At 38.9% G+C, this 17,807-nt stretch overlaps 1 protein-coding gene across 4 annotated transcripts in view; it reads right to left on the reverse strand.

Moving 5' to 3' along the window:
* PDGFD (platelet derived growth factor D) overlaps positions 1–17,807 on the reverse strand; it is a 255,724-nt gene that overhangs the window by 10,809 nt on the left and 227,108 nt on the right. For all 4 annotated transcript variants that reach the window (XR_008656728.2, XR_010119695.1, XM_055272933.2 and 1 more), the window contains exon 6: positions 13,897–14,111. Coding sequence is in view for 2 of the 4 variants with exons in the window: in XM_055272933.2 (XP_055128908.1) it covers positions 13,897–14,111 (215 nt within the window). In the remaining 2 variants the exon portion in view is untranslated. The remainder of the gene's footprint in view (positions 1–13,896; positions 14,112–17,807) is intronic.

The raw sequence follows: 17,807 nt of genomic DNA on the forward strand, positions 1-17,807 counted from the left end.
ACCCAGATTCATAAAACAAGTTCTTAGAGACCTACAAAGAGACTTAGACTCCCACACAATAATAGTGGGAGTCTAAATAATAAATAAACACTTGAACAGCCCACTGTCAATATTAGGCAGATCAATGAGACAGAAAATTAACAAGGATATCCAGGAGTTGAATTCAGCTCTGGACCAAGAGACCTAATAGATATCTACAGAACTCTCCACCCCAAATCAACAGAATATACACTCTTCTCAGCACCACATTGCACTTATTTTAAAATTGACCACATAATTGTAAGTAAAACACTCCACAGCAAATGCAAAAGAACAGAAATCATAACAGTCTCTCAGACTACAGTGCAATCAATTTAGAACTCAGAATTAAGAAACTCACTCAAAATCTCACAAGTACATGGAAACTGAACAACCTGCTCCTGAATGACTACTGGGTAAATAACAAAATGAAGGCAAAAATAAAGATGTTCTTTGAAACCAATGAGAACAAAGACACAATGTACCAGAATATCTATGGCATATTTAAAGCAGTGTGTAGAGGGAAATTTATAGCACTAGATGCCTACAAGAGAAAGCAGGAAATATCTACAATTGACACCCTAATATCACAATTAAAAGAACTAGAGAAGAAAGAGCAAACAAATTCAAAAGCTAGCAGAAGACAAGAAATAACTTAGATCAGAGCAGAACTGAAGGAGATAGAGACACAAAAAACCCTTCACAAAATCAATGAATCCAGGAGCTGGTTTTTTGAAAAGATCAACAAAATAGACCACTAGCCAGACTAATAAACAAGAAAAGAGAGAATAATCGAATAGATGCAATAAAAAATGATAAAGGGGATATCACCACCGATCCCACAGTAATATAAACTATTATCAGAGAATACTATAAACACCTCTATGCAAATAAACTAGAAAATCTAGAAGAAATGGATAAATTCCTGGACACATATGTAGCCTGTATGGACCTTGGGGGACAGAACAAAAGGGGACGAATGAGGAAATAAAAGACAAAGACAAAAGAATATGTTTGGAAGTAGGGGTCAGGGGGCACCTTTCCTCTAGTGGACAAGGGCCCTGAGCTTTACACAGCCCTCTGTATTTATTAGGCAAAAGAGATAGCCAGAAGGTGGGTTGGAAGAAGAGGTCAGCTGCTAGGTCCAGAGTAGGCTTGCAAGACTGCATCCCTCAAACAATAGGCTCTAGATGTCCCAGTAGATAACCTCAAGGAGCCAGCGCCAGGGAGTGATGGCCCTCAGCAAACCTTCTAGGGCAGGCACAAAAGGAAGTTTGCCCACATTCTGTATTCATGATAAACAGTTTGCTGTTTGATCAAGTAGCCTCCAGTGGAATGCTGAGTTGGTCATGATCCCTTTGGCCTTTTTGGCTCCCAAAACACATACACCCTCTCAAGACTAAACCAGGAAGAAGTCGAATCCCTGGATAGACCAATAACAAGTTCTAAAATTGAGGCAGTAATTGATAGCCTACCAACCAAAAAAAGTCCAGGACCAGAGGGATTCATTGCTGAATTCTACCAGAGGTACAAAGAGGAGCTGGTACCATTCCCTCTGAAACTATTCCAAAAAATAGAAAAAAGAGGGAATCCTCCCTAACTCATTTTATGAGGCCAGCATCATCCTGATACCAAAACCTGGCAGAGACACAACAAAAAAAGAAAATTTCAGACCAATATCCCTGATGAACACCGATGCAAAAATCCTCAATAAAATACTGGCAAACCAAATCCAGCAGCACATCAAAAAGCTTATCTACCATGATCAAGTTGGCTTCATCCTTGGGATGCAAGGCTGGTTCAAAATATGCAAATCAATAAATGTAATCTATCACATAAACAGAACCAATGACAAAAACCACATGATTATCTCAATAGATGCAGAAAAGGCCTTTGACAAAATTCAACAGCCCTTCATGCTAAAAACTCTCAATAAACTAGGTATCGATGGAACATATCTCAAAATAATAAGAGCTATTTATGACAAACTCACAGCCAATATCATATTGAATGGGCAAAAACTGGAAGCATTCCCTTTGAAAACCAGCACAAGACAAGGATGCCCTCTCTCACCACTCCTACTCAACATACTCTTGGAAGTTCTGGCCAGGGCAATCAGGCAAGAGAAAGAAATAAAGGTATTCAAATAGGAAGAGAGGAAGTCAAATTGTCTCTGTTTGCAGATGACATGATTGTATATTTAGAAAACCCCACTGTCTCAGCCCAAAAACTCCTTAAGCTGATAAGCAACTTCAGCAAAGTCTCAGGATACAAAATCAATGTGCAAAAATCACAAGCATTCCTATACACCAATAATAGACAAACAGAGAGCCAAATCATGAGTGAACTCTCATTCACAATTGCTACAAAGAGAATAAAATACCTAGGAATAAAACTTACAAGGGATGTGTAGGAACTCTTCAAGGAGAAATACAAACCACTGCTCAAGGAAATAAGAGAGGACACAAACAAATGGAAAAACATTCCATGCTCATGGATAGTAAGAATCATGAAAATGGCCATACTGCCCAAAGTAAATTATAGATTCAGTGCTACCCCCATCAAGCTACCATTTATTTTCTTCACAGAATTGGAAAAAACTACTTTAAATTTCATATGGAACCGAAAAAAGAGCCTGCATAGCCAAGACAATCCTAAGCAAAAAGAACAAAGCTGGAGGCATCATGCTACCTGACTTGAAATTATACTATAAGGCTACAGTAACCAAAACTGCATAGTACTGGTACCAAAACAAATATATAGACCAATGGAACAGAACAGAGGCCTCAGAAATAACACCACAATCTACATCCATCTGATCTTTGACAAACCTGACAAAAACAAGCAATGGAAAAAGGATCCCCTATTTAATAAATGGTGTTGGAAAAATTGGCTAGTCATACGCAGAAAGCTGAAACTGGATCCCTTCCTTACACCTTATCCAAAAGTTAACTCAAGATGAATTAAAGACTTAAATGTAAGACCTAAAACCATAAAAACCCAGAAGAAAACCTAGGCAATACCATTCAGGACATAGGCATAGGCAAAGACTTCATGACTAAAATACTAAAATCAATGGCAACAAAAGCCAAAAGAGACAAATGGGATCTGATTAAACTAAAGAGCTCCTGCACAGCAAAAGGAACTATCAAATCAGAGTGAACAGGCAACCTACAGAATGGGAGAAAATTTTTGCAATCTATCGATCTGACAAAGGCTAATATCTGGAATCTACAAAGAACTTAAACAAATTTACAAGAAAAAAACAAACCCATCAAAATGTGGGCAAAGGATATGAACAGACACTTCTCAAAAGAAGACATTTATGCAGCCAACAAACATATGAAGAAAACGTCATCATCATTGGTCATTAGAGAAATGCAAAGCAAAACCACAGTGACATACCATCTCACGCTAGTTAGAATGGTGATCACTAAAAAGTGAGGAAACAACAAATGCTGGAGAGGATGTGGAGAAATAGGAACCCTTTCCCACTGTTGGTGGGAGTGTAAATTAGTTCAACCATGGTGGAAGACAGTGTGGCAATTCCTCAGATATAGAACCAGAAATACCATTTGACCCAGCAATCCCATTACTGAGTATATACCCAAAGGAATATAAATCATCCTACTATAAAGACACATGCACACATATGTTTATTGTGGCACTGTTCACAACAGCAAAGACTTGGAACCAACCCAAATGTCCATCAATGATAGACTGGATAAAGAAAACGTGGCAGATATACACCATGAAATACTATGCAGCCATAAAAAGGATGAGTTCATGTCCTTCGCAGAGACATGGATGAAGCTGGAAACCATCATTCTCAGCAAACTAACACAAGAACAGAAAACCAAATACGACATATTCTCACTTGTAAGTGGGAGTTGAACAATGAGAACACATGGACACAGGGAGTGGAACATCATATACCAGGTCCTGTTGGTAGGTGCGGGACTAGGGAAGGGATAGCATTAGGAGAAATACCTAATGTACATGACGGCTTGATGGGTGCAGCAAGCCACCATGGCACATGTATACTTATGTAACAAACCTTCACATTCTGCACATGTACCCCACAACTTAAAGTATTAAAAAAAAAAAAACAACACACAACATGTTGCCCTGATGAAGGTCATTAGTGGCCATAAAAAAGTAAAATGTGTTTTATGTTTTTATATATTTGTTAACATATAATATCCTTTACCATTTAAAACAAATCAGGTTCCACTAAAATCTTTGTATATTAATACCTGTGTATCAATACAACATTTCTTAAATCAATAAGTATATCATTAATTTTTAAATTCGTAAGTTTAAACATAATTTCTTAAATTAGTAGTTAAATAGAAGCCAACCCTTCTTCCCTGCAGTGGCCTTCATTTAGTGAAATGTTAGCTATTACATAGACATATACTTGGTAAAATTCCATTCTTGTTTTCTAATATACTACATAGTCAGATTAATATATGATTCACTTTATGTTCTTAGATCCTGGTTAGCCTTTATTTTTGATTTTGTCCCATTTTCCTTTTAGATTCTAAACTTGGTCATGGTACCATTAAACAATTCTATAGCATTTTACAGGTTTTGAATAATTCGCACATGCACTATTTTTTTTTTCTTTTTACCCTCAGACAAGTCTTTTACGTAGTGGAAAAGGTATCATTATGCCCACTTTATATTGAGATTCTAAAGGAGGATAAGTACCTTGTCCAGGGTCTTCCCCTGACTTGGACCTGGGACCAGGACATTTAAGCTCCTAGCATATTCTGACTCGAGGCCTCTCTAACATGCCTTCAATTTCCTTTTATGTCTCAAGGGTATGTCTGGCTCCCCATGTGAACGGGCAGGGAGACCTGTGATGCTTTGCTTGAACTTTTGTCCTAGGTGAAAGTTAGATGCCTAGAGTCCCCTGCACTCATGCATCACGGTCTGCACATTCCTTTCATTTAGAATTTTGTCATGCTGTTCCATAGACGGTCCAGTGAGGCAGGAAATAAATCACTGCATTTGTTTAATGTTCAATCAAGTTAGGGCACTCTGCTGATGCAGAATGGAAGATGGAGATCTGTTTGTAGCAAAACTTCAAAAGACTTATGAGTACAAAGTTGGCAGGGGGTGGAGGAAGGAATACCCTACGGAAGTTCTTTAGGGACACAAAGTGTCAGAAATTTTGATATTGGTAAACCTAGTCCAAAGGCCAGTTTTGATAGTTGATTCTATTATCATCTCCTGCAATTCTATTGCACTTACAATAGGTACCTTGGAAGGGGTTGGGGTTGGGACTCTCATAGCTTTGCCAAGAATTTCTCCAAGATGAATTAATTGCTATTTTCCAAGACTATCTGGCCTGTAAAAGAGATTTGAGAACTAGGGGATGCGGGAGAGGGAAATTATTCCTAAGAAGCTGAGTATATGATAAATATTCCTTGTTTAAAGAAGCCTGTTATCAAGGCCTAATAATTTGTGATGACTGGCACCTGTAAAATCAGAGCTCTGTCGATTTGCTTTCTCATTTGATGGCAAACAAAAGTGTGTGCTTTGGGATAAGAGCAAGAGCCTGGGCAGTTTTTCTAACTGATCTTCTGATTGTTCAGGGATTTTCTCTGTGTTTTATATTAAGCAATGTGAGCACGGTATATATGTGTTTTGGTGATAAGAAGAGAAAAATGAATTGGCAGACACTTTTTCCCAGACAGGACAGGAAAGCACTATTTGAACAAAGTGGAAATTGGACTGCCTTACTAGATGATCACAGCACTGATGTTCAAAGCTTTCAGATCATGTAATAGTCTTAGGTTCAGGTACACAGCATTGAAAGGAGGAAGAAAGCAAGGCTGATTTAAGGGCATGTAGGAAAATGAAAAGCCTTTATCTGAGAAAGCAAACTGGTGGTTATAGGTTATCTCGTCACCTTTAAAGGGAAGGAACACTGAATTAATTATAGGAGCTGAAGGGCACTTGTTAATAGGTACCCTCACACAGCACTTTCTTATTTTCTGAGCTATGATTCACAGCTGCAAGTACACAACCAGAAATAACAAATCCACTGGGGGGCAACCAGCTGTTTCTTAACACCTATGGGTGCAAATAGGGATCTTGACTCCTCTCCACTCTGGAAAACCACACAAAGCCAGGGAAACTTGATGTCTACTAAATGGAGTGTGACTGAGCCAATTGGTGGGTTTCATACCACCGTACAAAATGAAAGATGCTCAGTTTTGCAAATTACCTCATCACAAAAGATATTTAACTACAGTTACTCACCTTGTTGCCAATAAACCTCTGAATAAATTTTCACCATAAAGCTATTTACACTAATAAAACAATACCAGGCAGAAAAGCTATCTGCTGAGTTGGGTTCTTGTTTATTGGGAATATAAAAAAAGGCTGTTAAGGCCTTGTAACAGTTCTCAAATTAATGGCTGACATAGGAACACAAGTACATATTTCAGGACAAATGCATTATATAAACCCAAATCATTAAGAGTTTATTTAAGATTCTTCCTTTTTTTTTTTTTTTTTTTTTTTGAGATGGAGTTTCAGTCTTCTTGCCCAGGCTAGAGTGCAATGGTGTGATCCCGGATCACTGCAACCTCCACCTCCCAGGTTCAAGTGATTCTCCTGCCTCAGCCTCCCAAGTAGCTGGGACTACAGGCACGTGCCACCATGCCTGGCTAATTTTTGCATTTTTAGTAGAGATGGGGTTTCGCCATGTTGGCCAGGCTGGTCTTGAACTCCTGACCTCAGGTGATCTGCCTGCCTCAGCCTCCCAAAATGCTGGGATCACAGCATGAGCCACTGCACCTGGCCTCTTCCTAACTTCTAAAGCAGGCTGTTTTCAGCACACACAGTTTCTCAAGGGAAAAAAAAAAAAGCTTCTCTTTTGATCTCTTTCATGCTTATAGCCCTTATAAAAAATGTACACAGAGTCAATATTTTTAAGGGATGCTAGTGAATTATTCTGAAACCTAAGTGACTACAAGCAAAAATATCTTGAGAAGGGATAACATATTATTTTCTCCCTGAGTAATTACTCAACCTGCAGGCAATAATCACAGCAGTGGCTGGCATTGTAACAGAAGGACTGATATCAAGTCCCAAAGACATAGTACTCCGTTAAAAAGACATAAATGACAAACAGCTCAACACTGTTATACTAAGAAGTTAAGCTTGAAGGTGACAAAAAGCTGGGTTATAGTGGGGGTTTATAACATGCTCATGAATTTTGAAAATGCAATCATGACATCTGTGCATATTTACTTCAAATAGATGCTTTCTATGAGACTCTAGGGTTACTATGAGGTGTACTCAGTTGCAGTTTTAACTTTACAGAACTAAATAGTTAAATGATTTTGACAGCACCTTAGAGGATTATTGACTGCATGTTCAGCCTATCCATTGCAGAAAACATAATGGAAAGCCTGGCTGGGCACTAAATTTCAGAGCATGGCATTAGCATTGGGTATCATTCATGACACAGATGGGCCTTGTCTGCTTGGGGAGTACCTTGCCCCATGTGGCAAGTTTGCCGCTTTGGCAGGAAGGCCTGATGTGAAGCTAGATTGAGAAGGGAGAGGGTGTGCAGTTTGTAATACTTACACAAGGAGTTCACTAACTTGTAAGTGAGTCATCAGGGAAGAAATGTAATCAGAATTGAGAAAGCCAGACCAGGCTCTCATCTAATTCCACCCACATCTATCTTGTACTTTATAGTCTTCAGATGCCTTCATTCACCCAGTATCCCCAGGTGGTAAGAAGCACAGGTGTTATCATTGCCATTGTCCAGATGAGTGAATTAACTTTTTTATAAGCAGTCTATAAACATTTACTGTTCCGGATCATATCTTTATTCTTTTTGCATTTACCTAGCATTTCAACCACCAATTTGTTTTTATTACTTACACAATTTCAGTAAGATTTCGGGGGCAGGATAAAGTGTAACAACAGATAATGAATATGATGTAATTTCAGGTTTGCCTGGGAACTCAAAATTGTAGGTTATTATGGGGATTAAGTGAGGAAACCTGAGGCCCTGGGAAGTTTTAAGTGGCTGGTCCTCAGTTGCCCTTCCATGTGGCAAAGCTGGAACCAGAACCCGCATCTTTTCTAGTCCTGGAAGTTTTCTGCTCTATTGCCCTCTCTTGGTAGGAAAACACCACAGACCATGAGGCTTCACTCAAAGGTGGAGAAAGGACAAGAGGCAGAGAGACTCCACACGTTCTAGCTATGAGGTTTCCAAAAAAATAATAGAAAAGAGATTTTCTTGACTTTTGTTATGGTTAGGTATAACCATGACCCAAAAACTCCCTCCCTATTGCTAGAGAATGAAAACTCCTTGCGCAAAATTTGTTTTCTGTTTCTTTGGTCTCAATTTGAAAATTTAGGTACTCTTTTTTTCAATAACAGATGTTTCAAACATGTAAAAACAAAGTACTATTCTTTTACCTCAAATCTGAAGGTCAACAGTGTATTACTCTAACCTCATGTTTCATGTATAAATACAGATGCTAGTTGACTTATGATGGGGCTATATCCTGATAAACCCATTGGAGGTTAAAAATATTTTAAGTTGAAAATGCATTAATACCCTCCATAAACCCACTGAAAAGTAAAAAAAAAAAATCTAAATCTAACCATCATTAAGTTGAGGATAATCTGTACCAATTTATTAACACATCTCCTAACTCTTAAACTGTGATAAAATGCAAATGTTTAATACAAAATTCTACCTTAAAACAAGAAGAAGTCATTTTTTTTCCATTTTGTCCAGATGTATAAATGATTCTAGATGATATAAATGTGCCAGAATCAGAGATAGGTCCAGGCTTGTGCCATTGAACAAGGTAGTCACGGCCTTGTGTGGTGATTTAAATTTCAATTCGTTAAAACTAAATAAAATTAAAAATTTAGTTTCTATTCGTGCTACACACATTTCAAGTGCCCAGTAGCCACATGTTGCTAGTGACTACCATATGGAACACTGCAAATATAGGTTATTCCTATCACTACAGGAAGATCTATTAGACAGTCCAGGTGGTTATGTCAAGCATCCTGACAAAATTATGACAGGAAGAACAGAGGAAATTAACATCTATCTTTACTTCTCTGGTGCTTCCTATGTTTTTGGCTGTTGACTAAATGGATACAGCCAGGGCACCAAATCATGAGAAACTGTGAGTGATAATTTAATAGGTCACTATACTTTAAGGGAATATCCTGTTCCTTCATTATACACTATCAAGAGAAGAGAACTGAAATAATAGTTTCTTCCAATTGTCTACACAATATGTTTTTCTGGAATCCTCCCTTTAACAAAAATCACTACCCAAATTATCTTTTATATCCTATGATGGGCTTCAGGACACTGTACTCCCAAATGCGTTAAGCTGAAGGAATTTGAAAAAACAAGAAAAGCAGAAAGATCACTCTGACCTTCCCCTCACCCTCCATCCTGAAGGAGGTCATAAAACCTAGGATTTTCTGACCTTCCTATGTAGCAAGTCATAAGACCCTCATGTGAGGGGTGTGCCCCTGTTATACCCAGAAGAAAGAAGAACTCCCCCCCGCCATTTTGCTTGAGATGTGGTCTTACTCTGTCACCCAGGCTAGAGTGCAGTTGCATGATCATGATTTGCTGCAACCTTGAACTCCTGGGCTCAAGCAATTCTCCTGCCTCAGCCTCCCAAGTAGCTCAGACCACAGACACATCCTCCACACTTGGCTACTTAAAAATAATTCATTTTTTTATTTATTATTTATTTATTATTTTTTCATAGAGATGGGGGTCTCGCTATGTTGACCTGGTTGATCTTGAACTCATAGCCTCAAGGGATCATCCCACCTTGGCCTCTCAAAGTGCTGAGATTACAGGCATGAGCCACTGCTCCTGGCCTAAGAATTCTTATCTCCAAAGACAAAGGTAGAACGAAGAATCTGAACAAACAGGCCTTGCTAATTTTCTCCAGTTTATTACCATTAGATCATACTCTGCCCTATCATATTTCTCCACAACTATCCACACTTTATCAGACTTACTGTAAAAAATTATCAGGTTGAACCGCTTTTTTGGGTCTTTACTTCCTTACCAAGGCCTCTGTGTCATGTAAAACATATTCAATAAATGAGTACGCTTTTCCTTTGTTCTTCTGTCTTTTGTTAGAGTGGCCTAAGCCATGAACCTAGGAAGGGTAGAAGAAAAGGTATTTTTCCGACTCTATATCTAGTACATTCCAAGAAGCATAGAATGATTGTTAAGAGGAAAAATACTTCAACAGGGTACCTACAAACTTTTGAGAGGAAGAAATAATAAAGATAGTCACATTTTACTGCACAGTGAAAACTGCTCAAAACCCTACAGGAGAACTAATATGACCTGTGAAAAAAGCAACGATATTAGCTTCGTTAGAAGCTTCCAGTTTCCCAGATTTAAATTCCTTAAGGTTGAGCACTGAAATATTTGTGGAGAATCACACAAGCCTGTTATGTGACAAGGTCTCATTACCCCCTTAAGGGTGCTCATCTTTCACAGAAACTCATTTCACATCTCATCAGTTGCAACCATGAGCTGGGGAAACTGGTTTCTCATTTCTCAGAGGTAAGAATACACACACAGAACTCAGAATAAAGGACTAGAATTTTTCCCTAATGAGACTAGGCTCAAGCAACCCCTACTTCTGGAAATGGAATAACCCTTTTGCTATTTCCCACAGGGCACTTGACAGTGATAATTGTGACACATCTCAAAGGTATTTCAGGAGTCTCAGGGGCATATGACAGGAGTGTTTGTTCCAGGTAAGCAGTTACTGGCTGGTGATGGATGTTTATTTTTCCTTTTGTCCAGCACTTGGCAGAGTGATTTTATAGAGCTTTGCAGAGTTCTAGAAGTAAAAATATTAGGACACATGTCTTAAAGAGATGCTTTAGATACAGTTTCAAAGGATGCCAATGTTTCAAACCCACTCATGTGACTGAACAAAGAGATCAAGAGTTTTCCCCTCTACACATTAACTGAGAACAGAAATTTGCAAGTAATGATTATTGTGTGGAGAGACAAGAAAGGAACTAAGAGGAGGAGGGTAGCCAGGCCTTCAGTGTTCTTCAGAACTAACTGGCTGGGAGGCAAGGGTCTTTGGGGGTCTATGGTTCACTCTGCTGTTCCCACAATAAGTAATTTTTTAAATCACGCTAAAAATTCTATCTGAGCATAGAGTCAAGATAAAAATAAAGCACTCCACAAATACATCAGAGCCCTGACCTCGAATGTTCTTCCTCACAGTTACTACTAGGTAGAGACCTTGTCACTTCCTAGATTATTTTAACTATAACCTGATTACTGCATTCTGCATTTATCCTTGGGGTATGATTAACGGTTATAAAATTCAGGTTCTTAGAAGTGAAGGACGACATCCAATCTAGAGTTCATCAGTTCATACAAAAATAAAACACAATGAACATAGATGATAGCATTCTCTAGATATGAGAACATTTTTTTTCCTTTGAAAACAGTAGGGTGGAGTAAGCAATTCTTATGACTAAGAAAATATGTTCCATGTATGTCTAAAATAATGTTTCCCTGTCTGAAGTAAGTATGGTCATGGTGGAACAATTTCCTACATTTTCTAAGTTGAAAATATCAATTACTACATACTCATTTTTGCTTAATCCAGAAGTTACCTCCTAACTTATTATGACTTTTGTGTTGTTTTCAGAATAAAAATCAAAACCAAAACAACACCACCACCACAAAAGCCTCCAAAAAACAGTTTTACAAAGCTGGAGATTTTGTTTAGAGAGAACTATCTATTCCTTTGTTGTGGTGGACACTTTTTAAAATTATTATTATACTTTAAGTTGTGGGATACTTGTGCAGAACGTGCAGGTTTGTTACGTAGGTATACACGTGCCATGGTGGTTTTATTCACCCTTTAACCCATCGCCTACATTAGGTATTTCTCCTAATGCTATCCCTCCCCCTACCCCCAACCCACCGACAGCCCCGGGTGTGTGATGTTCCCTTCCCTGTGTCCCTGTGTTCAACTCTCACTTATGGGTGAGAACATGTAGTGGTTGGTTTTCTGTTCCTGTGTTAGTTTGCTGAGAATGATGGTTTCCAGCTTCATCCGTGTCTTTGCAAAGGACATGAACTCATCCTTTTTTATGGCTGCAAAGTATTCCATGGTGTATATGTGCCACACTTTCTTTATCCAGTCTATCATTGATGAGCATTTGGGTTGGTTCCAAGTCTTTGCTATTGTGAATAGTGCTGCAATAAACATATGTATGCATGTGTCTTTATAGCAGAATGATCTATAATCCTTTGGGTATATACCCAGTAATGGGATTGCTGTTGACACTGATGGAGAGCAACTCAAACAGTAATTCCTAACAATAATGTTTGCTTCATATTTTAGTTTATATTTTAAAACATATTTCTGCATGATGTTTAACATCTTACAAAATATATTTCATATGCATTATTTTATTTGACCCTCAGAGCAACTCTGGAAGGGGTTATCTGATATATTAATTTCTCAGTCTCATTTCACATATGTGAAAACTGAGTCTAAACTTTAGTGACTTGCACATGTTTCCACAATAATAAAGTAATTAGAGCTGCTGCCTATGTCACGGAACAGCTCTAACTCCTCTTCAGTCTACTCTGTCTCTCTCTCTCTCTCTCTAATATAATTTTTTTTTTTTGAGCTGGAGTTTCTCTTACCCAGGCTGGAGTGCAATGGCGCGATCTCAGGTCATTGCAACCTCCACCTCCTGGGTTCAAGTGATTCTCCCGCCTCAGCCTCCTGAGTAGCTGGGATTACAGGTGCCTGCCACCATGCCTGGCTAATTTTTGTATTTTTAGTAGAGACGGGGTTTTGCCATGTCGGCCACGCTGTTCTTGAACTCCTGACCTCAGGTGATCCACCCACCTCGGCCTAGCAAAGTGCTAGGATTACAGACGTGAGCCACTGCACCCGGCCTATCTTTTATGCTCAATAAAGTGCTATATATTACCAGTGATAAGAAAAATCATAGACCCTGGAAGCAGTGGACTGGAGTTGGAGTCCTGGCTCTGTGATTTACTGACCAGGCCATGCTGGCCAACTTACTGATCCTCCTAGGGCTCAGTTTACTCACCTATAAAAAAAGAATAAAAGTAGCAACATTTTTACAATATTGCCGATGGGGTGCTAAATGAGCTAATGATTACTTACAATAGTTTTTGTCAAGCAATAAATGCCATTATTACTATTATTAAGGTTATTGCGCTCTTTAAGTTTTTGTTCCTCCTATATTCTTTTACTTTTCTTTTTCTATTTTTGCATAATCCAAGAGCTGATTCCCTGAGTAGCACTTAATAATAGTTAGTTAGAATAAACTCAGCATTTCCAGTTGAAACATACTTCATATTTAGAAAATAAAAAGATCTTTGACAATTTATATTTTGCTATCTTTATTGTGCCAAATTTATTAAATGATATAATTGAATTAACGTTTTGCTTATTAGATTGTGCAGTCATATCCTGTAAATGAATAACATCATATTTCTTTTTTTTTTCTGTCTTTCTGCAAAGAGGTCAAGCTCTGAAATTACTATATCACATATTTGATTATATATTCTAACAAGGTTGATGTTGATCCACATGGTGTATTGTTCAAATTAGAAAAAACAGTGCCTTCGTCAGGATAGGATTAACCTGTCATCAGGGCACTTGGCTTGGCAAACCTAGTGTGGGTAGAATTTCTGCTCCTAATCAAACCCTGGCTGGGTGCCCTTGTGCAGTGAACAATCTGAACAACTGTATGCAATGGCCCTGTCTTCCTGAATCCTATAGATTAAGCATTGCAACAAGAAATCTAAGAATGACATACCTCATGATACTTTTTCACGGTTTTCCCTGAACTGCATGTGCAGGACCTCCAGTTGACAGTTCCACAGCCACAGTTTCCTCCACAGCGCTGCACGAGGAGGCAACGCGGAAAGAAGACCACGTTGGCCAGCTTCAGCTCTTCTCTTATATTGACCGAGTAATTCCTGGGAGTGCAACTGTAACGCTTGGCATCATCATTGAGCCTATCCAGGTCAACTGTAAACAAATACACGCACTGTGTAAGCAAACACAACAGTAAGCACAATTGCTCAGCATGTGTTTTGGGGAATAGAGTGGGAAGATTCTGTGAGGACAACCTTAATCCTGGGATTAAATCCATCCTCAGGCTCTCAATTACTGGGAACCTAAAGTAAAAGACCTAATTTCTCTCTTGATCCCATCTACCCTTTGAAAATAACAACAACAACAAAACAAAACAAAACAAAAACCTTGGCTAAAATTCATGTCTTGGTTCAAATTTTCTTGCATCTTCTTTATGCAAAAAAAGTTCAGAGGAAAGAAAATGAAACATTTGGCAAATTAAAATAATTGCCTTTATCTTCAAAAAGACAAAATAAATTGCTTCTTCATTCTAAATAAATCCTGACTCTAAGCCATCACTTAAATATAGTTTAAATTATATCTAGGACACATTAGGGACAACAATTGTATTATATTTACCTGGCAGTGAAATTTCACACATAAATGTAATAAAGAAAAGGGTTTTAATTTTATTTTTAACTTCGAAGTTAATCAACATGTTAGAGAAAATGATTTTTTTTTTTTTGTGAATATGGTGCATATTTGTGCAATGGGTCCTAGATGGCAGTATAGCATAGTGGTTAAGTGCTTGGGAGCCGCAGTAAAGTTACAACTGCCTTCAATTACATCATGGCTATGTTTCCTTTTAGTTGGAAAGTTATTTAATGGCTCTGAACTTCCGCTTCCTCTTCTATAACATGTAATCATTTGAAGAATTGAATGTAACGTGCCTGGCACTCAATGCCAGCTATTCTTATTAATCTTGATTCATTTGAATCTCCCCCTCTCACATTCTTTTCCTTTAAAGTCAAATGGACAAAATTTAAAAATCTACTACATCTTTCTCCCTCTTTATTTTTCTTCTTTGGACATTGCTCTATATAAATGATTATCAAGGGATATGGTCAGTGGGACTTCTATGAACTAAAAGCACCACAATATTTTCAAAGCGAAGTCATAAATATTTACTTGAATTCAATTTGTATTATTGTGTTACATAAATTAGATTTGATTTCGTGTTCTCAAAGTCCATCCAATTATCCATCCATTTGGCAGCCAAATCCTCTTATTGGTGCATACATACATGAGTATCTTCTCACAAGAACACAGTTAGAAGCAAGTACTTTTGTCTGCACAGGACCCACCACCATTTCCCAATGCACGCCCTTGTGTGCACCAGGCCACCACAGAAGGAATCCCATGAATGTTAGGCAGATATCACCATGTTCATTCTAAACTCTAGCCCTGGTAAATGTCTTAGGCTTAAACCAAAACTGCTTAAGGAGAAGGAAGAAAAAAAAGCCTTAGGGAGTAGAGGTCAAAAGTCAAGAACAGTGTCAGTAGAATGCATCTAAGGAAAATTGCAGGAACAAGTGTGGACCATGAGTCCACTAACCGCATCCCTGTTTGTCTTTTTATATCCACAACTGTGCTTTGATTCTCAAGGGCAGGGATTTATCCCCAATTGTCATATGCTGAGCCCAGGATACTGTGGGAACTAAATAAATGCCAAATAATCACTGTGCATAATTTATTGCTGTTTTTTTCTTCCTTTGTAAAGACATGTCATAACTTTAGCTATAATCAATCCAGATTTAAATTGAATGAACTCTGTCTTGGGAAAGGAACCATTTCATTGCTGCTAAAGCCCCGAAAATAACTGCAAGCAAAGCAGAAAGGATTACATAAATGGATTAAGAAGTGCAGCAATCATCCATTACAAGTGTCACCTTGAGATAAATACTGATGCTGGCCTGTGCATTCCTGGGCTTGTGGACAGGGCTGATGCAGAGGGCCAAATCTGCTGCTTGTGATAATGGGAAGATATTTGTCTAACACGGAGGACTAAAGAGGTACAATTAGCAGGAAGGGATTGTGATGTGTGAGAAGGCAGAGTGGGACAGGACGCAAGCAGCAGCACTGAGTCTCTGCTTTAGTTCAGCCCTCTGCTAAACTATGTCATAACCTTACGGATAATGACTACATTTAGTTGTTCCCCCCCCCCCCATTTGAAGTGAGTATTACTTGCTAAGAGTTAACAGTAAATGGTAAAACTGGAATTGAAGCCTTTCTCCCTTTTGCTCCACAGTCTCTGTCACTTTAAGCAGAATAGAGGGATGGTCAGTAAGCCATTAGTTGAAGGAAGAAGACCAATGTTATGAGGGCTGTATTGGACTTTCCTGTCTGATGTTGAACCGGGGTTGGGTGGTGAATGGCCACATCCTTATCTTCAGAAGACACTCAAGACAAAGTACAGCATGCCTTCCCTATGGGAATTCCAATAAACTCCAAAGTGCCCTCCACAAACCAGGAGAAGGCATGTAAACCTCATTCTGTTTGAAACCAAACTCCTCACATTGTATAACTCTTTGACTAGCACTGGCTACTTCCATTTCTTACTCACCATGAGGAGATTCACAATTCTGTCAGTTTTATGCATCAGTTCACTAATGTCACTAAGAACTGTGGCCCAGTGTGACTGCTGTAGAATCCACCTGCCCTACGTATCAGGTGATTGAAACCACCGAGGCACTCAGTTTAGAACTAGAACTGAAAGGTTGTTCTGACTGGATGCAAATAACTTCAAAGCGTGATTGCAGACTTTCTGCAGGGGATATTGAGTTTTCAGTCAAAGAAGACTGATAAGTCAGTGCAGCAGAGCAAGGAGCCAGACAGACGCTGAGCAGCAATTAAGGTTTCTGGTGCTTGGGTTAGAAGGAGATTCTGGAGTGAGACTTCTGGGAGGGAGACAGGCCAAGTGGTGTCAACCCAGAGAGAGGGGCTGCCCCTTCCATTCCTGCATCAGTCTCCATAGCTGAACATTTCAGAGGAGCAAGGGTGCTCCAAATTTAATTCAAGGGCCCACTAATTTCAACTAGCGTCCCTTATTTCATCCCAGTCTACATCATGGAATAATCCCTCTTTTTCTGTCATTTTGAATTTTAGTCTTGCTTTATCAAGGCTCTTTGACATCAGTTAAGTTTTTTGGGCCTCACAAGGCAGTTTTCTGGAAAGGCTAAGAAGGCTCCCCTGTCCTCAAAGACTTCCTCTGGACATGCTGTTCAAGTGTGGGGTGCTGCACAGTGCACAGGGGAGCACTTTTCCTTCTGCAGCCCCTGCCTCTAGGTGCAGCCTAATCACAGAGGTGCTTTGAGATGTAATAAGAATGCTGGAATCTGAGCTCTAGAATGGGGATGTGAATGCACACCCTTTTATAGTTTCTAATATTAGGTGTGGGAGGAAGGAGAGTCAACCTGTTCTTTTTGATCCTGGCCATCTAGACTACTAAGTACTGTGTTCATGAGTGCATGAAATACTCATAAATGCTATGAATTACATATAATCATTACTCTTACTTTTGCAGTTGAGGAAACTGAGCCTTTGAAAAGTTAAGATAAAAAAAAAAAAACTTGTCCACAGCCATACAACCAGTCAGTGGTAGAGCCAGAGTTTGAATCCAGGCCCCTTCATGCCTCTTGTACATATGAGCCCAGTGTGAAGATTTGAAGGAGGGTTCAGAGAGCAGCTTCCACAAGCCATGTTGAAGTCTTCCCACCAGAGGACCTTGCTGTGTAAATGACCTGGCTTCCTAGGTGCACCCATAGGCACTAACCTGTCATTTTCACAATGTCAACAATACACATACCCAGG

Source organism: Symphalangus syndactylus, chromosome 3 (genome assembly GCF_028878055.3).
Source record: "Symphalangus syndactylus isolate Jambi chromosome 3, NHGRI_mSymSyn1-v2.1_pri, whole genome shotgun sequence".
NCBI lineage: Eukaryota > Metazoa > Chordata > Mammalia > Primates > Hylobatidae > Symphalangus > Symphalangus syndactylus.